The 20,862-nt window shown below is 41.4% G+C and overlaps 1 protein-coding gene across 5 annotated transcripts in view; it reads right to left on the bottom strand.

The window, feature by feature from the left end:
- NCOA7 (nuclear receptor coactivator 7) overlaps positions 1-20,862 on the bottom strand; it is a 98,273-nt gene that overhangs the window by 10,612 nt on the left and 66,799 nt on the right. For 3 of the 5 annotated variants that reach the window (XM_049818033.1, XM_049818036.1, XM_049818032.1), the window contains exons 4-10: positions 20,374-20,453; positions 19,398-19,505; positions 17,890-17,991; positions 16,742-16,867; positions 14,219-14,403; positions 11,746-12,812; positions 10,086-10,254 (exon numbers count right to left, since the gene is read on the bottom strand). In XM_049818033.1, coding sequence (XP_049673990.1) covers positions 10,086-10,254; positions 11,746-12,812; positions 14,219-14,403; positions 16,742-16,867; positions 17,890-17,991; positions 19,398-19,505; positions 20,374-20,453 — 1,837 coding nt within the window. The remainder of the gene's footprint in view (positions 1-10,085; positions 10,255-11,745; positions 12,813-14,218; positions 14,404-16,741; positions 16,868-17,889; positions 17,992-19,397; positions 19,506-20,373; positions 20,454-20,862) is intronic. The other 2 variants (XM_049818034.1, XM_049818035.1) reach the window with 2 other exon arrangements.

The raw sequence follows: 20,862 nt of genomic DNA, 5'->3' as shown, positions 1-20,862 counted from the left end.
AAGGGACATCCCAGACCATGGGACGTCACGCTCCGTAATATAGAGCTGGGGGAAGAACGAGGAGGGGGGGGGGACGTTGGGAACAATGGCGTTTGTCTTCCCAAGTCCCCGTTACGTGTGATGGAGCCCTGCTGTCCTGGAGATGGCTGAACACCTGCCTGCCCAAGGGAAGTGCTGAGTGAATTCCTTGCTTTGCTTTACCTATTAAACTGTCTTTATCTCAGCCCACGAGTTTTCTCACTTTTCTGATTCTCTCACCCATCCCACTGCGGGGGGAGTGAGTGGGCAGCTGCGTGGGGTTTAGTTGCCAGCTGGGGTTAAACCACAACAGTCCTTTATGGCGTCCAACATGGGGCATAAAGGGGTTGAGATAATGACAGATTTGATTGGAACATTCTAGATCACTCTTATAGCTATTATTGCTGTTTAGCTATTAATTGGCAGGCTCCTGTGCTTGCCATGGGGCTTGCTTGCCTCACTGTGTATTAGAGTCTTGTGCTCATTCGTGGCTGCTTTTTGCTTTTGCTGCTTGCTGTAGTGCTTATCTCACTCTGCTGTGCCTGGGAACATTTTGATAACAGCAATGGCCACGTGCCTCGGCTGGCAGACGGCCAGGGCACTGCTGCTGTTTCTGCACTCCTGTACTTGGACAGGCTGGAACTCCAGTGTGAACTCAAGTCAAAAGGACTGGGACCTGTGGATGAGTCCACGTGGGAGCAGGACACCTCAAAGCGTCTGTGGTTGCGGGTAAGTCCACACCAGAGCAGCTGCATCATGAAGGGTCTGTGGCCGTGGTTCTGTCTGTGCTGCAGCAGTGATACTTCTGAAGGGACTGTGGCCCAAGGATAAATCCAAGCCAAAGCAGGGGCAAGGGGAGGAGTTCATTGCAATGTTAAACCCTACAACCTGGCCCAAAGGGCCCAGGGGTGGAGGTCATAATGTAATACCTTTAAATTGTTGTAACCTATGATTTGGGTTGCATGTTATAGGAATTACCAGAGCAGGAACCACCTGCCACCTGCACCAATGGAGGACAAGCCTTACAAGAAGCAGTGCAACTGCAGCAGTGACCCGACCTGAGCTGGCTTTGGTGCCCAGTAACTCCGCACAACACACCGTCTCTCCTGTCCTGAGTGACCACCGTAACAGATGGAGCCCAAACTCATGGACTAAATGAACTCAATGGACATTGTATGAGCATTTGTGGACATTTTAAAGACATTTTATAGGGGTGGTCCATAGACTAAGGGAATGACATCTGTGTATTATATCGAAGGATGGAAAGGGGTGGTGGTTAATGAGGTTATATTGGATAGTGTGGTAAATGAGCATGACGTAAATGGTATGGAGTAAGGAGTGGAGACTGTGCTGGTTTTGGCTGGGACAGAGTTAGTTTTCTTCACCCTAGCTGGTATGGGGCTGTGTTTTGGATTTGTGCTGGAAACAGTGTTGATAACCCAGGGATGTTTTTGTTTCTGCTGAGCAGGGCTTACCCAGAGCCAAGGGCTGTTCTGCTCCTCACCCCACCCCACCAGCGAGCAGGCTGGGGGGGCACAAGGAGTTGGAGGGGACACAGCCAGGACAGCTGACCCAACTGACCCAAGGGACATCCCAGACCATGGGACGTCACACTCTGTAATATAGAGCTGGGGGAAGAAGAAGGAAGGGGGGGTGGGACGTTGGGAGTGATGGCGTTTGTCTTCCTGTCACTGTTACGCGTGATGGAGCCATGCTGTTCTGGAGATGGCTGAACACCTGCCTGCCCTTGGGAGGTGGTGAGTGAATTCCTTGTTTTGCTTTGCTTGTGTGTGTGGCTTTTGCTTTACCTGTTAAACTGTCTTTATCACAGCCCACGAGTTTCCCCTTCCGATTCTCTCCCCCATCCCACTGTGGGGGGAGTGAGCAAGCGGCTGCGTGGGGCTTAGTTGCCCACTGGGGTTAAACCACAACAGTGTACTATATTGAAATTAAAATGAACATGTTCAATTTCAAACAGGAATATGATAGTGGATTCACTGTACAAGAAGTTGAATTGCCAGCAAAAAAATCAAACCCTAATTAAAGAGGGCAGATAGAAAGATAGTAAGTACTTATGACACTGGATCTTTCTCCAGTTATTCACCAGGAAGTTTTGTCCAGCAATTCCTTGATCAATACAAACCCAGAAAAATCTTACAGAAATTTAGACATTTTCCCCCTGTATTTCAAGTTACTTGGATCTATATATATGCACAAATAATCTTAAAACACCATTTCAGCACTGTTGGATTCTCTTCGGGGTCACTATTATAATTTCAGAGATTTTTCCAGTTGAGTCTACATTTTTGTTCTACACTCCTACCAATGAGGGCTAGAGTTTGATGTCAGTTCTAACTGCATGAACTGGCAGCCCTGAAATTGTTGCCCGCTCATGACAGCTACACTAATTCACAAAGTGACATATTTGGAGGGGCTTGACTCACTCTGTCCTCAAGAGATTTGGATCCAATTTCCACTACCCTCAGAAAGAATAAAGGACTGACTTTGCTTCATCATGGAAATGCCCTCTTAATCACAACAAAGGAACAAATTAGCATTGCCATCAGTTTTTTCTCTTCTCCTTTGCATACTCACAAAAGCTTCTGTGGTGCATGGCTAACGTTCTAGCAGAGTTTAAAATTTTGTTATCAAATAAGAACTGTACCTGTCAAACATTTTTAATATATACAGTCAAATATGGTTTTAGTACAATCGTCCTAAATTTGTGAACACCCAACACTAGTTCCTGAGGCATCAACAGCCTCCCTTCACATAGAACAAGTAAGGTAGCTAATGTTGATATCCAAGTAAAAAATTCACCTACTGGTCGTTCCTCTGCAACAAGACACACACAAAAGAGATCAAGGTACTACTGTGCAAACAATCAGTCTTTGGGATAGTTCTTGCCAGTAACTGCCTGGAAAAGACTAAAAGAGGGTCATGTTCCCATTGCCAAGGGTTGCCCCCTTTCTTTGTGAGAAGCCACGTGATTGCTTACAAGTTTGCATAGATCTAAAACCAGTGAACTATGGAAGGCACTTCTAAAAGCCGTAACACCTCATTTTAGTCAAGACCTTTTCTTCTAACTGCGGAAGTTTTCCCACATCAATAGGTGCCACTCGTCACGCCCCACTCCACTTGCTCACAGAAACTTCAGAAAGAGCAATATGATCATCTCTTTGCTAACTAATGTGAGTTTTAACTGAAAGACACATTTAACTTAAGCACTGTTTATTTTACGTGCAGTAGTCCTAGTCTAAATTCCTACAAAGCCCTATGAAAGAACAAAAAAACTAGCGGTTGCTGCTCTCTGGCTAAGATCAGTTTGAAAGCATGTTCATGCAGGTGGGTGGAGGAGAGCAGCATACTCTCATCTTAGAATCACAGAACAGAGTTAGGTTGAAAGGCACCTCTGGAGATCATCTAGGCCAACTTCTGCTTATAGCAGAGCTAACTTCCAAGTTAGAGGTGGCTGCACAGTCCTCTTACAGTTGTGGAAATCTCCAACAGAGATTCCACAACCTCTCCATGCAGCCTGTTCCATGCATAACTAGTCTCATGGTTTTTTTCTCTTCTATCTAATCACAATTTCCTGTAATGCATGCAGCATGTGACCTCAGGAGGGTCTGGCACCATCCTACTTTCCCCCCACACTTTTTTTAACCATGTGTCCAAAAGGAAGAGGGGAGTAACCAACACCCAAGCTGTTGGCGATGCTCTTCCTTACGCAGGCCAGCATTACTGCAAAGACACACTGCTGACTTATGTTGAGTTGGCTCTCAACTTCCCCAGCTCCTTTTCTGCAGAGCTACACCCCAGGCCACCCATCTCAAGACTGTACCACTGCAGGGACTGCTCCACCCCAAGTGCACAACTTTGCATTTGCCTTTTCTGAACTTCCTGGCATTTCTGTCAGCCCATTCCTCTGTGTTGAGGTCCCTCTGAACAGCAGCCCTGCCCTCCAATGTATGAACACTCCCTAAATTTGGCATCATCCCCCAAAATGACAAAGGTGTTTTCTGTCCCAATGTCCATGTCACTGATGAAGGCATTGAACAGTATCAGTCTCCAAGGAATATCACTTGCACCTGGCTGCCACTCAGACTAGCTATCAACCTTTTGAGCCCAATGGTCCAGTTGTTTTTTCACCCAGCTGGTAGTCTACCTGTCCAGGTCACATCTCTCCAATTTGGCTATAAGTATACTATGAGAGGTTGTGTTGAAAGCGTTACTAAGGTCATGGTAAAACAACAATCCCTTACTCTCTACCTGTTCACAGTGCTACCCATCTCAAACAGAGAAATTATCTGGTTGGTAGAAAAACTATTTGCCCTTGTAAATCTACAACAGCTGCTCCTGATCACTTCTTGCCCTCCATGTGCTTGAAAATGGAGTCCCTAAGGACACGCTTCATAATCATCCCAGGGACTGAGGTGAAGCCGACTGCCCTGTGCTCCCACAGATCCTCCTCGATTCTTCTGAAAACAGTTGCAGCATTTGTCTTTCCAATTAAGCACCCTTCCCAGTGATCATAACCTTTCAAAGGATGATAGAAAGCAGCCTTGCAATAACATCAATCAACTTCCTCGGTACACTTAGAATATTTCCTGTCAGGCCCCACAGACCTGTATATGCTCAGTTTATTTAAGTAGTCCATAACTAAGTTTTCCTCTACAATGGACAGATGCTAAATAAATCCAGACACTCCAGATTTAAGAAGTGGCAGCATAAATTGAGAAATAGGTGACTGCAGAAGTGAGGTCATTCTGAAAGGGGATGCAGAGCATCCCTTCTCTGTTAATAAAATTATAACATTATGCCATGGTAGTATTTCCAAGCTACCAAATTGGAAAAATTGGAGACAGTTTTTAAATTGGAAAACCACTGCTTGAGGAACTCTTGTACAACCAACTTGACAGCTGCAAGGAAATTTATCCTAGAACTCAACAGCTGTTGTGGTGATCACATGCTTATGAGTATGTCATGCACTAACAGACAAACATCAATAAAAAAGTACCTGGAAAGGAACAACTACAGAAACCTGAAGTTAGTCACTCTAGAAAGAAATTATTCAAAAGGAAATGATGGTAACAGGAAACTTTTTAAAAAAAAAAAGAAAAAAAGCAAACTAGGAGACACAAATCAAAAATGAAAGATGGAACACTGATTAAAGAGGGACTCTCCCCAGCTGTAGCCAGATTAAAAGGAAAGTGAATATGCTTACAAATATATTCATAATAACACACACACGCACAGAGGGCACAAAAACGTAAAAAGAAAAGGATATATATTCAGTAGAAAACTAATTTTGGAGACTACAAAACGTGATATAAAGATCATGACAGCAAAATGATAAAATCGGCGTAAGACAAAAGCTTCGTGGAGCATTTATGCCACTGCATTGCTTAGTAAACTGGGCACAATCAGCTGCCTGCGTGAACGCATCTGAACAGGGAAGCACACTCTGCAGAACAGTAAGCAGAGGCTGCGCTTGCAGGATGGGATTTTACCCTTGGCAGAAGGATCCCAGAGACCTGGGATAACGGCTGTGAATTTTGGAGCAAGAGCTCCACACCAGCACACTGATGACAATACTTAGTGCAATCTCTGAATGTACCAAGAAAGTCACATTCAGTGGAAGGAATGAGATTGTGTTGAGTTCGATTGACACTGGTGATCACTGCTGGAGTACTCTGCCCATCTCTGGTGCGCCATTCCCAACTCACGCTCAAGTGTTGCTGCTTAGAGACGCAAGACCAACTGGCATACATCAAGAGGCAAAACCAGTTACTTAGCTTACAAGAGCAATACCCTGTGATTGCATACAATAAGAACTGAATCCTGGTAATACAGACACAACCACAACCAGCGACCAGAAACAAGAAAAATTAAAGTAGGTATATAGCGCACTGAAAAAGAGCAAAAGCAATTATCAATAAAATACACCAGACAACTTCTCAAGTTACAGGTGATTCTTGAGGGGGAACCATAAATGATTTTTCTTCTAAAAGATACACTTTAATTTAGGAGGTCCCGAACTGACATCATTACCACCACCATTTCTGTTGATATGGCAGCAATATCAGACTTTGATGGCAGAGGCAAACCACTTTTCCATAAATTAATGTCTTCAGGTCAGTCACAGGTGGGAATGGTGCTACTTCCAAATTAGTGTTTGGGTGGTGAGGGAGAGTTTGTGCATCCTGTGATACATGTACAAAGGCTCTAAGTCCAACCACAGCTCCTGGCCTAGAAACAGGACTTAATTCAAAGGAATCCTATGACTTTGTTATAAACATGCCTGACTAGATGATGATCCTTCATGAATCTTATGAGGCCTAAGGTATCACAAGCCCTCATATGCTTATGTGAGCTTATATAAACTTATATGAGCCCTTATTATAAGATACTAAGCTACAGATACAAACGGGTTTTCATAGGTTTCATCTGTATAGTTTGATATCTTATTTATCAGGAGTCTAGGAGTACTCTATTTGTAGAAGGCTACTTCAAAAGGAGCCTAAATCTAAGCTTTATGCTACCTATTCCATTCCACTAACAGGAGCATGGAAGAGTGATCCTTCAGCCTCAGGACCATCTTAATCATCATCCCTTTATGGAAAGCCTTGCGTAAGCGCCCAGAAGCATCACGTAGGTATTGACTCCAGCTAGTTGTACTCCAAGTTCTTCCAGATCTCAGCTTCAACCATATTAACTACTGGGTGTTATGCATTAGATACTAACAGGAGTCACAACCAAGCAACATGTTGCTCTACAAAAGGAAACCCCACAGAAACAGTAACAAAAACCAAACCAAAACTCACCCAACTCCCTAGACCAAACCAAAATAATCAATTGGGCAGGAAGCTAAGATTGAAAAAGAGAAGCAAGGCTCAACCCCTGTCCTTTTCCTCCTTGAACATCTGCCTGCTCTCAAAAAGAAACTTCCAAAAAAATGGATGGCCTCTCAGCAGCATGATCCCAGTGCAATGTCTTTTATATCAACATCAACGCAAATTATAGATTCATAAACCAAGCCTGTCTGCTGAATTTATATTGTAGATAATCAATGAGATTTAATCCTTGACTGAGAAACTAGTCAATGCTAAAATGAGTACATTATTTGTTAGGACATGTGCTTATAAACAAAGAAATTCTGTGTAACTCTATCTGTCCCAGGGCAAGGCATTTTCCTCTGCAAGACCTTGAGGATATCTGTGACATAATTACTGACCTACTACTACTCAAAATCCACTAGGGTGGATAATCTACATACCATTTAAGCATAAATCCACGTAGCAAGAGCATGCACAGACTTACCCTCTAATACTGTAAGCTATACCCATTGCAAGACTCCTCAGCAAAAGAATCAATCTCTTTATTGGTGTCCAAAAGCATGGGTGCCTCTCTGCTCAGCTGAACCCGACAAGAAGCTGCCCTAGACTCAGTAATCTATTATATAAGGCAACTCGAGATGCCCATCTCCCCCGTTACGTGCTAAGGTGAGTGCTTCTGTGATCAAGCATAGTCACTGATTAACTCAGCTGCGTTGTGTGGGTCACGGGGTGACGCACACCGGGACACTCTTGGCACCCGGGAAGCCATGTAGGAAGAGAGAAGACCTATAGCAGCCATAAAAGGCAAACGAGACTTAAGACTATTGACAGCCTTTATAAAGAATATCAGCCTAACAGTCTCCTCTCTCTATTAATAATGTTTCCAAAGGCTTCCATTTAAAAAAAAATTACAGTTTTAAAAGATAAGTATGCCTCCCCCCAGCACGGCTTTCCCACAGCCTGCCAAGGGCAGAAAAGCAGCAGCAGTCTGCAGAGAGATGAGCAGCTCTGCTGGGAGCAGCGGGCTATGGGGCCCAGGTTGAAAATGGACCCATTTTCACAACGGATGACAGAAGTTGTTTTAACAGCAAACACTAAGAAACCATGGAGAAATGTAATTAAGTGCAAATCAGAGGAAGACTTAACTTATACAGGGATCATAGACATGCACACCTACTTTTCACAATCTCAATCCAGGTTTGGTTTGGTTGTTGTTGGTGGGGTTTTTTTAATTACTACGGAACATTAAGATGCTACACAAGCTACTGTGACTGCACTGGACAGAAAATGTTTTATTTATACTGCTTTATGGCCAAGGACATGAGAGTGGTATTCTTGATATTTTCATACATGACTATAAAGTGCATTCCAAATGTTTTTAATCTTAGTAAATTATTTTGATATATTGTACCAAAAATACATTGCAGAGCTATCCCAAATGACCTATGTCCATGGCATTCTCAAGATGCAACACTGATAATTATATACTATGCAATACTGGTGCAAGAATATCACCAGAGGGTAGGAGGAAGTGATGCATTTTACTTTGGGAAGGTGTGCAAGAGTTTGGAGAAAACACAGACTTGTTAGGCAAAGACATATGTTGCATTAATATGAAGGAGCGGGTCTTGAATTTAATTTTTGCCCCAAGTTCTACACGATCTTTTATGCACCTCTGCGGTGTTGAAACAGGCATGTGTGAATAGCACCAAAATGACCCAATCTTATACCACATTCACCACTAATTTTGATCAAGATCTGAACAGCAGTCCCAAGAGCAAAGATCTGGCCTGTCAGCCAGCACAGCCAAGCGCGGCTGCAACAGCTCACTGCAGAAATTCCTCTTTCCTCATTCTAAAAACTGAAGTATAAACCAGTTGTCCCCACTTTGGTCTATACATGGGTTAGGTCCCCTCACTATTTAGAAAATGACAAGCAGAGAAGCTGTTTTTGAAGTTTGTGATAAGAAGCTTAATAGATTTACCTGTTGCACAGAGCAACAGTCAGAGACGACCTCAGTTCAGCTCAGCAGCTTTATTCAACATTAGAGACACTATCCCCAAAGCAGCTAACTGACCTTGTATTATATTACAGCATCATTCCAAATCCTTTAAGTATTTACTCATGCTTCAACCTAGAATTTTCTGAACCCGCCCTTTTGCAATCCCTGAGGAGCCAAGGACTGGGTTCAGCAGATAGCAAGCAAAACAAAAGCTATCTTCAGCTACACTCCCAATGGACACATTCCAGCTGGATTAAACCTCTTCCCCTCCTCCCCTGGGTCAGCAACTTCCACACTACTCGTCTGCTCAAAACACTCTTTTCTAAAATACAGGAAATAAACACTTAAATCAACACACATGCTACAAATCTGAAAATAAAATTAAATATTCTGAAAAATTATTACAAAAAAGAAAAACATTGCCTGCGCCTTAAAGAGACACCTCTGAGATTCATCACCAGTTCAGATTCTTCCTTCCTGGTATCTAATTCACCACAAGTATGATCACCGATTTCCCTATTTTGGTTCATCAACAGACTGGAGAGTTGCTCTAGCTGCCTTCTAGCAAAAGAAGGACCAGGGATTTGATTCCTCACAGCCAGTGAAAATTCTTGGGTGATTCATGTAGAAAATCACAGGCCTTTATTTTTTTTTCCTTCTATAGTACCATTTATGCATACATACACACCTACAGGCACATAAAACATATAATGGATTTTATCACGAAGGAAGGGACTTTTTTTATGGGCCTGAAGGCTGAAACAGCCACACCTATTCAGTTAGGAGTTTCTCCCTTTTCCGCATCATGCCCTTTACTCATGTGAAATAACTATTTTTTAGCACTGGCACCTTAGTGGATTCCTCGCCTCTCTTGCCACTGCTCCCTTTTTCCCCTCTCCCTCACCTGCTAGACTACAGCCAAAACCCAGATCATCCCCCAGTGCTTTTATCATATGTTAGCTGCACTTATATCCCTCTCTTCATCTTCCAAATGGCACCTGATCCCTTCTTCCTTCCCACTGGGAGCCATGTTAGATCAGCAACAAACACTGCTTTCTCTCTGGCATGGCACCCCTCTCCCCATCTTAGCATCCTTGCATCATTTCATACCTCGGACCATGTAGGGAAAGTCAGATTTAACTCCAGAAAGCACTAGACATATTAAAAAAAAAAAAAAAAAAAAAAAAAAAAAAGACAAACATGTTTTCGTGCTATGCACTGCAGCTTACCTTTCCCGAGGAACAGCAAACCAGTACTCTGGTTGCTTTATCTTTTTGCTGTACTGTTGAGACATGGTGGTGCTCTGAGACGCAAAGGACTTTCTCATGGGCTTGCCTACTTTAATGCACAGAAACATTGGAGGAGTCTTGCTCTTCTCCTCTTTTGAAGGAAGCATATCTGAACAAGAGACAAAAGAAATGGGCTGCTTACAGGAAAGTACAAATACTGCAGCTGATAAAACACTGTCACAAAGATTAACAATCTTGTGCAAAGGAATACTCAGAGGCACCGTACACAGAATTAAACCTGACATGTCATTCAATAGCAAAACTGGTTTAATAAATCCTTATCCATCCTCAACTGTGGCCATTTATTCCCATTTCGTCACAGCCTGTAATACCCCTCAGCTGTACAGCTATGTACAGAACAGCCCTGTAAAGCAAATCAGTAAGATGATCAGGGTGGGTGCAAACTGCAACATGAAGTGGGCAAATAAAGGGGACAGCGTTTGACAGGGTCCAGGAAACCCATCCAGTCAAAGGGTAACCCTGCACACCCACACACACACACACACACAAAGCCCGATCAGTTCCTCAACTCTGACAGACAGCCACAGAACACCTTCTGTCTGCACGAGACAGGGCCAAGCATAAGAGCAGTTAAGTTCCTTAAACTGCTAGTGTGACAAAAAAATTGCTTATTAAACTATGGCCTCAATCACACTGAAGTTGCCCCATCAACTTTAGGAGTACGTATACAGTCATTATTTTTTTTTCTTCTCTCCCAGTGACAATGACCACCAAATACAACTAGCGAGATATAAACACTACCTAAAGAAAGGAAAAATCATTTTAAGAACAACTGCCTTTAAAGTAAAGACTTCCACTCTTATCATCCCTGACCACCTGGTATGAATCAAGGGTATGTCTACTGGTTCATTAAACTACCAAGAGAGGAGCATCAGCGCTCCGGGATGGACTAGTGCTTAAAGGCACTGGGCTGAGGTAGAAGTAGTAATATGTGTACACGCTATCTAAACTGAGATTTCATTTTGTTATATGCTTTCTAGTAACAGCCTGAATTTTATTTATGATAACCTAATCAGACCAATCAGGACAACATGGTCAGTCAGTAAGACTCTACATATATTCCTGTTTATCACTTCTTTAAGGGTTTCCATAGCACAAAACACACTAGACAGATGCAAATACTATCAAGTATACTTTGGTACCTCCCTTTACAGCAATGCACTACTACTTTGGATGGTATCAGAAATACACTGACAGACTTCACTGAAGCAACAAAAATTACCAACACAGAGTGACAATTCCTAGGCCACTAAGTGTCCCTGTCAATACTGCAACTGGATGACATTTCGCTATCCGTCTTAAAGCCAGTAAACAGAGGTGAAGATTATAGAAACAGTGATCACTGAATATGGAAAGAGCACACAAGCTACTTATCAAACTAGAAGCTTAGGGAATTTGAAAGTATTTTTTTTCTTCTAAATAGCAGATAATATAAAAATATAATATAAGAGAATTAAAAAAAAAAAAAGGACGAGGTATTACAGAAAGAGGGAATTTAGAGCAGAAGGCTATCAATTCAAAGGTTACCGTCATAATGCTGTCCAAGTCTCAGAGGAAACAAGGATAACCAGAGACCTACCTTCAATTGGCACTTGAATTTTCTGCAGCAGCCACAGTCTGATTTCTGATTGATTGTCTAACTGTGTTTCTTGACAGGTCTTGTCTATGGCTGGTACTAATGAAGAGTCCACAGACTCTTTCAGATCCTTTTCCTCTGCTGCTGCTGAGCTGATTTCTAATGAAGGTGCTTTCCTTTCAACACAGCAGGAATCAAGCTCCATACTTTTAACTGTATGGACTTCATTAGCTTGGGACTTTGAACAGCTAAGTGTAAGGTCTATGCCAATTGCTTTATTGTTTTCACCTTTCTGGATTTCAGCCTTGTGTAATTCTTCAGATGACTGAGACCCATTCCCATCTTTATTGAGGTAAAATTCAATAAGTTTATCTTTCTCTAGCTCTTTCTTAGTGTCCAATGCAGTCTCCACCTTACCTGTCGGGGAACTGACACATTTGTTTACTTCTGGAATAACATCTTGCTTTTCACACAGCTCTAAGTCTAAGTCAGCTTTAGGTTCAACACTGTCCTTTTTTTCCAAGGAATCAACTGTCAAGTGCTCCTGGACTTCTGTAGTGGGTTTGGTTACCTGCTGCTTAGTTCTCCCCAACTCCCTGGGGTCAGCCAGCAAGCCTTCCATTACTGAGATTTTCCTGTCCAACCCTCTATCCATACGAGATGACGTCTTTTCCAGCTCAATGAAGTCATCCTCTCCTTCTCCCAAAAGGGATTTTTCTTTGGTTTTGATATCTGAAGCATTTTTTTCCCCAGAAGTCTCTCTGGCACGTGGATCCACAGCAAACTTTTCCAAATGTTCAGTGGCAGTGATGTTGCTGGGAAATTCCAATGACTTTGATTTGATTGAGCCTGTACTCTCAGATGACTGAAGAACTTCAAAATCAGCAGACTTTTCCTCATCTGAAGGCTTTATCTGTTTGGCACCCAGAGCAATGGATGGATCCCCATTCTGCTGCCTCTTTTCCTTGCTAAGGGATTTGAATTTGCTGAAAGGATTGATATCTTTCTCACAGGATAGGTCTTCCCATTCTCCTGGCCTGTACAGAGGACAAAGATCCTTTGGTATGTCACTGTCAGGGAAAATGATGGATGTACATAGGATGTTAAAAGCAAAATGGAAACCGAAAAAAAAAAGGAAAAGAAAAACTAAATAATATACCAACTTAACTTAAGCTCTGAAACTCAATGAAAAATTACTTTCTCCAAAATAAACATACATCAGTGGAAATAAGCGACTTTAAAGAAAACGAAGAAAAATGCAGAAAGGATAATACGGAAATAAAATGAGTAAACCATTGGCAGAATACGCCACATGGGTGAAGAAATGGTACACATGTAATAAAAATGTGCAAGTCATCAGAAGTTCAGTAACTAAAAAAACACAGGACATGTATTTAGCTGCTGGTATTTCATTCATACCATATTAATATTGTTATTTCCCGCACCTGACAATGAGTCAACCTCTACAACCACCTGTGCCTCCCTAGTCAGTACAAATGTATTTTTGTGAAGAAAGCAAATGGGAGATAAGCCGTACCCTGTTTGAACATGTTTACTGCAAAACAGTAACAGACAACAGAGAGGTTTTTTCCTTTTCTTTTTCTACATTACTCAGATGTACTGTTTGAAAGCAGACTTCTCCAAAGATTTCTTTTTAAAGCAGGACAAAATGGAAAATTCTTAAAAACCTAACAGCATACCACTTGAGCTCTTCATTGCTGCTAAAAAGTCTGAGGTGAATGAGAATATGAGATTCCCATCACTTAAAAGCTACTAAGAAGTTACTAAACACTCTACTAATGAGTGTAACAAGTATCCGGAAAGTTTTTCTTGAAATGAGAAAATGGAGGCAAGTAGATGAATTTCACTGATCAACACGTGTTGCCTGTAAGGAAAAAACTTGCTTAGATCAAATATGTAAGCAGTGCCTAGGCTATGCATAAATGAGAGTAGCAAACCCCAGAAAGTCTATTATGTATTATAAATTATAACTATCAATGCATTTCTGGTTCTGAAGTGGAAGTATTCCACAGACTGGTGTTTCTGTAAGTTCTGAAGATGGCAGTTAAGGTGCCGTTATCATCATAAATTTTAAATACTCCTCTCAGAACAGTCCTGGTAACACAACAAATGATCCAAATATAACCCTTTTCACTTCCACTGAAATAACCCTAGAGATGGCTCAGTGCAAGAGCCCAACCATGGCACGCCACCAGTGCTTTTAATTACTGTTTTTTACTGGTCTCCTTTGCACTTTGGTTCTCATATTCATGACTCATTTCTCTTTACTGCCACTGGTGTTCTAAAAAGAAAGCGGAAGACCAACACAAGTGAATCACTCCTTTGCTGGCACCTTCCTCCCCTGACTTGTTTTATTCTGCTTCATTAAAACTCTTCCCCTCCATTTCCCCACCTCTTTTTCCATGGCCCTTACTGAAAATCTGTAAACGTAAGTTCAGGGAAGAGCAGTCCTTACGATGGCAATGCATCTTTAATCTTCATGTGAGAGATGTCATTGTAGAGAGCTATTGAGACAACCTCCTCCATGGGGCAGATGAGTCCATATTCTTCACAGCCATTCTCAATTACCAGAGGATCAGACTTATGCGGGTCAAACATGATATTGTTGGGAGTTACTATCATGACTCCTCCAACTACACCCTAAAATAGGAGAAGGAAGAGTTAGAAGATCACATGTAATTCACTTGTCATTTGGTATTGGATTTTAGGCAACTATGCTAAAAAGAAAAAACCTCTCGTGTCTCTTTATACCCTTGTCATGCAATGTTTGCTAACAAAACATTTTGGTTTCCAATTGCATCAAGTCTGACATTGTAAGGAGAGCAAATTAAAAAATGGCTTAGTAACACCAAAGTTCCTGGCTGATAAGGCAGAACATCCACACTATTCAACCTTCAGTGCTGGCTGCTACAAGCTAAAACTGCAGATTGTTTATCAATCAAACCTCAAACAAAATAGAGTAGTGGATTTAAAAAGAAAAAAAAAAAGGTTCCTTTTATTCTAGATACAGCCACCTTCATTTGATACATGAATTTATATGCAGCCAGCACACCTGAAGGCAGTCTTACTCATGGAAATGTCAGTTAGTATGCTAAGCTAGATTATAGGTCCCCGTGATATACTCTACCAGAGGTACATGCAAAAAACTTCTTTATATAGGGACCTGATATGAAACAGCTTCTCCTTGATCTAGAAGCAGCTTCTACCACTGATCCAAGCAGATTTTGCACAGCTGTAGAAGACATATTTAATTCTTCAAAACGTGCTCTAGCCATGGATCCGATAACACATCAGCCATTATTCAGCATCCAACCCATGGCAACTGACATTTTTTAAGGTTTACAAAGGAGATTTCTACTGTCTTGCTCCTGCACCCTCTCTTCCAGACAAGCTACAAAATTCACCAGACCAACTCAGAAGCTGTGTGTAAATCATGACATCTGACAAACAGGAGCCACCGATCAACAGGAATGACCTACACTGTGGGTACTATTAATTCTCCAAGGTCATCTGCAAGGCAAGCCAAGGAAGGCTAACAAATAGGCAGGTAAAGGACCACAAGCTTGGTTTGTTTTTTTTCAAATCGGGGAGATGCCAAGCTGATGGCTTGGCACTGGCGAGTGAGTGCATGTGTGCCTGCTCCTTTGGAAAGCAAAGTCTGTATGTATTTCCCATTTGTTTCTCCTGTATGACTGATGCACACGTGCCTGGTTTGTGTTTGCATGAAAAAAATCAAAATCAAGTGCAGAGGCTTCTCCCACAGGTACGTAACTCTAGTTAACTAGAAGAGCAATATATCAGTAGGCTGTACTTCCAACCCAGCCACTGCAGGAAGCAAGGCAACAAGGGATTTTAGCTACACTGGCAAAGAAGCCATCCCCCTTTTGATTGTTCTGACTGCAAATTACTTTTCAGTCCTGCAGCCATAAAACTGGCAATCTGTATCCTCTGCACCTAGCAAGCAGCACATAACAAAGCCACAGTATTGCCCTAATTTACATGCGAGACATCAAGCAGTCCTTTATTACTTTCTACAAAATAGCAGACTGAAAAATTGCAGAGTGGTTAAATACAGTCTACATCCACTCGATGCGAAAAGAAGCCAAAAACTGTAGCTGTAAACACATCCATCTTACAAAAGTCAGTACTAAGGGAAAAATATGTTTAAACTACAATGGTTAGCATCTCCAGTGCTATAAATTCCAGAGAACTTGAAAATCCAAACATGCAGACATTTAACTGAAACCAGTCAACAAGAACAGATAAATCAAAGTAGACAGTTCAATAAGACAGTGTCTTGCAACCTTGAGAAGAAGAGGGTTAAAATACTGCCCAAGCTTTGTGCCTTCACTTCTAAAACAGCTGCTGTAAAATTTAGGGTTGCAGTCCCAGTGGGAACACGTATGTTAGAAGAATGCTTGCAAGAAGAAAGAAAAACAAAGGTTGTATCATGCAATATTTATCTTTTTATTAGGGTTTGCATGACATTCATTAGCAAGTGCAGAAGCAAGATGGACATATTTGGAAACACTGCTTTGGAAACAGTTAAAATTTAGCTTAAAGTCATAAATGAAATAGATAGGCATGTGCTCGTTTTATAAAGCTGTTGCACAATTTGATGGAACTGGACAACTAATCTTGACACATCTTAACTCTAAAGTGCAGTTTTCTCTGTGTATCTAGCAATACACTCTTAAACAGATAATTCTGGTATGACATGGTAAGGGAATGAAGATGGGTAGAAGAGCTATTATTTCATAAAGCAATTATCATAACAGATTAAACAACTGAAAGAAGAAAAATGATACAGCGTATTACCATGGTACCAATAAACACAGCAGTGATAGATAAAGCCACCATAACATTTATGTTCTTCACAAACATGGAGCATGTCCCTCAGTATTCATCTTTTACTTAGCCAAACAGATTTTGCTTTTAAAGAATCTCAAACGATGCCCAAAAGCCAGGTTTCACCTACCTTACCATCTGTGAAGTAACGACAATTCATTTTTAAAAATTTAACAACCACAGGCTCATCCTCTTCTGAAGTAGAAGACAGGACTCTTTCAACTGGTTTGAAGGCCTTTCTTGCCAAATCAGCATCCTTAAAAAAGAAAAAGTTCAGTGCAGAGCAACAGCACCAGAATCATATACTTTTAGATTTGGGGCAACTAAAAGGCCAGGCTTGACCGACTATTTTCCTTTTGCTTAAGGAGTAAAAGTGGTGGTCATGTATGTATGTACACTTCTTGCAGTATCCTGTATGGAAGAAAAACCTCATAACATTATAATAAACCTCCATACAAATAATAAGCAAGAAATTAAAAAATGCCAAGGCAAGCCAGCTCTCCTTCCTAATGAGGTACTCTCATTGAGAGGGCCAGTACTGCCACCTCACCTACACTGAGGCTTCTGCACACAGCGCACTGGTGTGATTCCCCATGCAGGTGTCACACAGGCATAAAACTAAGGTTAAACACAGTTATGCACTCCAGGCTTCTCTCCACTTTCCCTTTGAAATGTCTAATTGCTTTAGCATCAGCAGGTGGACAGCTAAACTGCCTAAAACTACTATGTAAAGTCATCATGTCCAATAACCCTTCTATGGGAGATGAAAGATCAGCTATTCCTAGGCCTTTCACAAAGATGAAATCCCTCAACCTTGTCTATATAAGACAAGTCTATATACGGGTACCACCATAATAGGCTTAACTAAAAAGAAACTGCCTGCTCAGACTAAATTAACAGCCTCTGTGCTCAAGGATCCCAATGCAGGATCAAGGCTCTGGACTGCAGAGCAGCATAGAAATCTCCAGGGTGAAACACTAAGTAATTCTTCATATTTAACTTTCTGCTCTTTAAAAACTATACACTATACCATTTTCAACTGCTTTGATAGAATCTGGGCCCAACAGAACTTGTACTGGGTTTCTAAGCTCAGAATTCCCTTAATTTGGAATATTTTTAAAGAGATGGTAAATTTCGTAGTACAGCAAATTAATGTTACTCAATACACTACAGACAAGGTCTGAACTGTAACCTCAAAAACCTGTTATTTATACAGCCTTGAATCTCAGCTTCAGAATCAGAAATTATTCTGTGAACAGTGAACCAAGTTTGACTTACAGGGAGTTTATCATATTCAGCATCTGATGATGAAGGAGAAACGGGAGCACCAGGACTAAAAGAAGACAGCCTTGCAGCGCTTGTCTCTGGCACAAAGAGAATCTAAATACAAACATGTATGTCAAAACAGTGAGACACAAGCTTTAAAAAGTAATTCACTATAAATACTACGTTCTACTAGAAAGACAACTCAATATGGATCACTCGTGATTGCAATGCACTCCTTAACAACTACTTATTCTAGAGTCCTTCTTCATAGGTGGTGATGGCGGGGCACGTGCAGGGTCTAATCACAGGATCTACCTCTACATTTTGTTTTGCAGCACAGGCAAGAAAATAAAACATATTCCATAGAATGAGAACCTCCTTCCCGCCCCTCCCCCCCCCCCAAATTGTTGTGCAACTATCACAACTACAGAAAAAGTAACTGTAAAATGACTATTAATAGTCATTAACTTCTAATAGGAAACTCTGGCCCAAAGAGAAGGCTACTGCTGAAGATGGGGGAGTTTTAGTGCTAGAAGTTTATAACACTCCACTATAGGTTGTCTGTTTCGAAAAACATACTTGCGTCTCCAAATTTAAGAAAATATTCTTTATAGGAACCAGCATTTTAGCATCATGTGCTACATTTAAAAGAAAGAAGAACAACTTACACGAATACAAGTGTATATAAAAATAAAATGCTCTGTTTGAATTTTCACATTCCCTCACAGTGAACATCCCAGACTTTTAGTACAGCAGTATTAAAATTGCAGTACAGCTTTGGACCTCCACCCCAATAAAAACAGAGTCATTTGTTGCAAGTGTCAGAGCAAAGATAGATACTTCTATAGTTAAAAAAACGTTCACAGTTTAGTTTTAAACTAAAAATGTTCAGAAAAATAAAACCATTTTCCTTATCCCAGCTTTTGTCTGCTGGGTATTCTTAGGCAAGTCACGCCATCTCTTTGTGCCTCAGTTTCCCCATGTGCAGATCAGGACACTTCAATCTTTTAATGTCTGTGAAGCAGAAGTAGAGCTCTGCTCTTCATGAACCAGGTGTTAGCCTTCACATTTGCATTTCCATTACTTGACTCTCCCCAAAACAGTCTATCTCCATTTATTTCTCATCTTACAGAAGACTGACTCATCCCCAACGTAACGGCAAAGAGCCATTTCAATTACTGTATCTAACTCTCTAATGCTTTAATGTATTATATATAGCATTTATCTAGGCTTCCCAAGAACTCAACTCTCTTGCAACAGCTACATTACCCTCTTGAGCTTCCCAGTCATCTTTAAGCTTTAGTGCCAGTAAATAAATAACAAGAGTCAGATATGGCAATTACAAAGCTACCCCCCTGCACTCCAGGTAACAATCTAGTGAGTTCCCCTTTGAGGGATTTAAATTACTGTCCATTATCCTTGTATCCAAGTACCTAAAAGATATGTGAAAGTAGTAAAAAGCTTTTAAATACATAGCAAATAATCAGGTTTCAGGTATTAAAAAAACATAAAAGATTTACCTGGCCTGGTACAATCGTCTGCGTGAAAAGCTTATTGAGCTCCACAAGCTTGTTTGGAGTGATGTTAAACTTTAATGCTATGCTGTTTATGGTGTCCTGATTTCCAGCCTGAAGAAAGAGTTGAATCTTAAGATACCATAGTGAACACATTCAGCACACTAGCTGAACTAAAACCATCTAACAGACTGTTTGCAGAGAGTAAATTTGATCATCTCAACACACCCTCTGTTTAATAGCTTACACGATAAGCCAGTATCAATAAAAAGAAAAAAATATTCTCTCATACTGTACAGTAGATAAAATGGAGAGGTGTTACAGATGTCCCTCTCCTTTTCTCACAAAACTTTAAAGCAGCACCAACTTGTTTCGAACTGGTCTGGCAACTGGGGAAAGGACACACACTGGATAGTTCATTACAACTCCAGCAGTCGCAGCACACCAGGCATTTGTGCAGTTCCCAGCTGGGACGCTCGCCTTCCACAGTCACTCTGCATGACAGAGAGAGGGGTGCAGCCCCCGTTCAGGGACCTGGCTGGCTCACACAAAGACGTTTTGGGCAGAACTAGTCCTCTGAGCCGCCACGGCAGCACACTGCTGCCCTGCTCCGGCTTAGAGAAAGGGGTCTCACATCATCTTGAGACCGAGCATAGGGCAACCACTTGATGACCTTAGCAATGCTGTGGAATAGAAGTATTTTTCAGAATAACAAAACCGATTCTCTACTAAAGAGCCACAGTGGAGAAGTAAAAATAGAACTGTCAGCTGTGAGAAGAGGCAGAAGACCTGTGTTGAACAGTGGCTCAGGATGTGAGCCTAGCTCTCCCCATACAACAATATTTGGAGCAATCCTTATTGAGATAAGTACAAACTGCAGCCAGTATTCACTGCTTTGAGCTTTGTGCCACTGGCTCCCTGTCAGCCTCAACAACTCCACTTTCAAAAAGCAGACAGGAACAAACCACACAGCAATACTTACAGTATATTCTATGGTACCATGGGGTTTCTGAGAAACCATTTTTTTCTCTTTCTTTTCATTGCTTTTGTTTTGATTGTCATCTAAAGAGAAAAAAAATTATTCAAGTAATTGACTTGCAAGATGTTCACCTATCAACATGTTTTGAAAGAGATCTACAGGATGTGCAAATCGCAGCTGTGAACAGGAACAAGAGAACACATCAAAAGTATCTGTTAGGCCTTAAAATTGCATTGCAAGGCAAGCAAAACTTCATCAAGTACAGCAGGTTTAGTAATCATTCAGGAACACCGCAAGAGTAATGTATACACGATACCATATCAACTCAGAAGTGCTCCCATGTTTTTCTCTATGATTCCTATGCAATCACCTGTCAGATACAAGCACTTTGTGTGATGAGCTGCTGTCAAGGCTGGGGTAGAAACCAGCAGATGAACATATGTGCTGCTACTGCATTGCTGCAACCACAACAAATACTGGTTAACCACCACT

This window comes from Accipiter gentilis, chromosome 15, assembly GCF_929443795.1.
Source record: "Accipiter gentilis chromosome 15, bAccGen1.1, whole genome shotgun sequence".
In the NCBI taxonomy this organism is placed as follows: Eukaryota; Metazoa; Chordata; class Aves; order Accipitriformes; family Accipitridae; genus Astur; species Astur gentilis.
The sequence above is the reverse complement of the archived record's forward strand: the minus strand, read 5'-3'. Positions and strand labels throughout refer to the sequence as shown.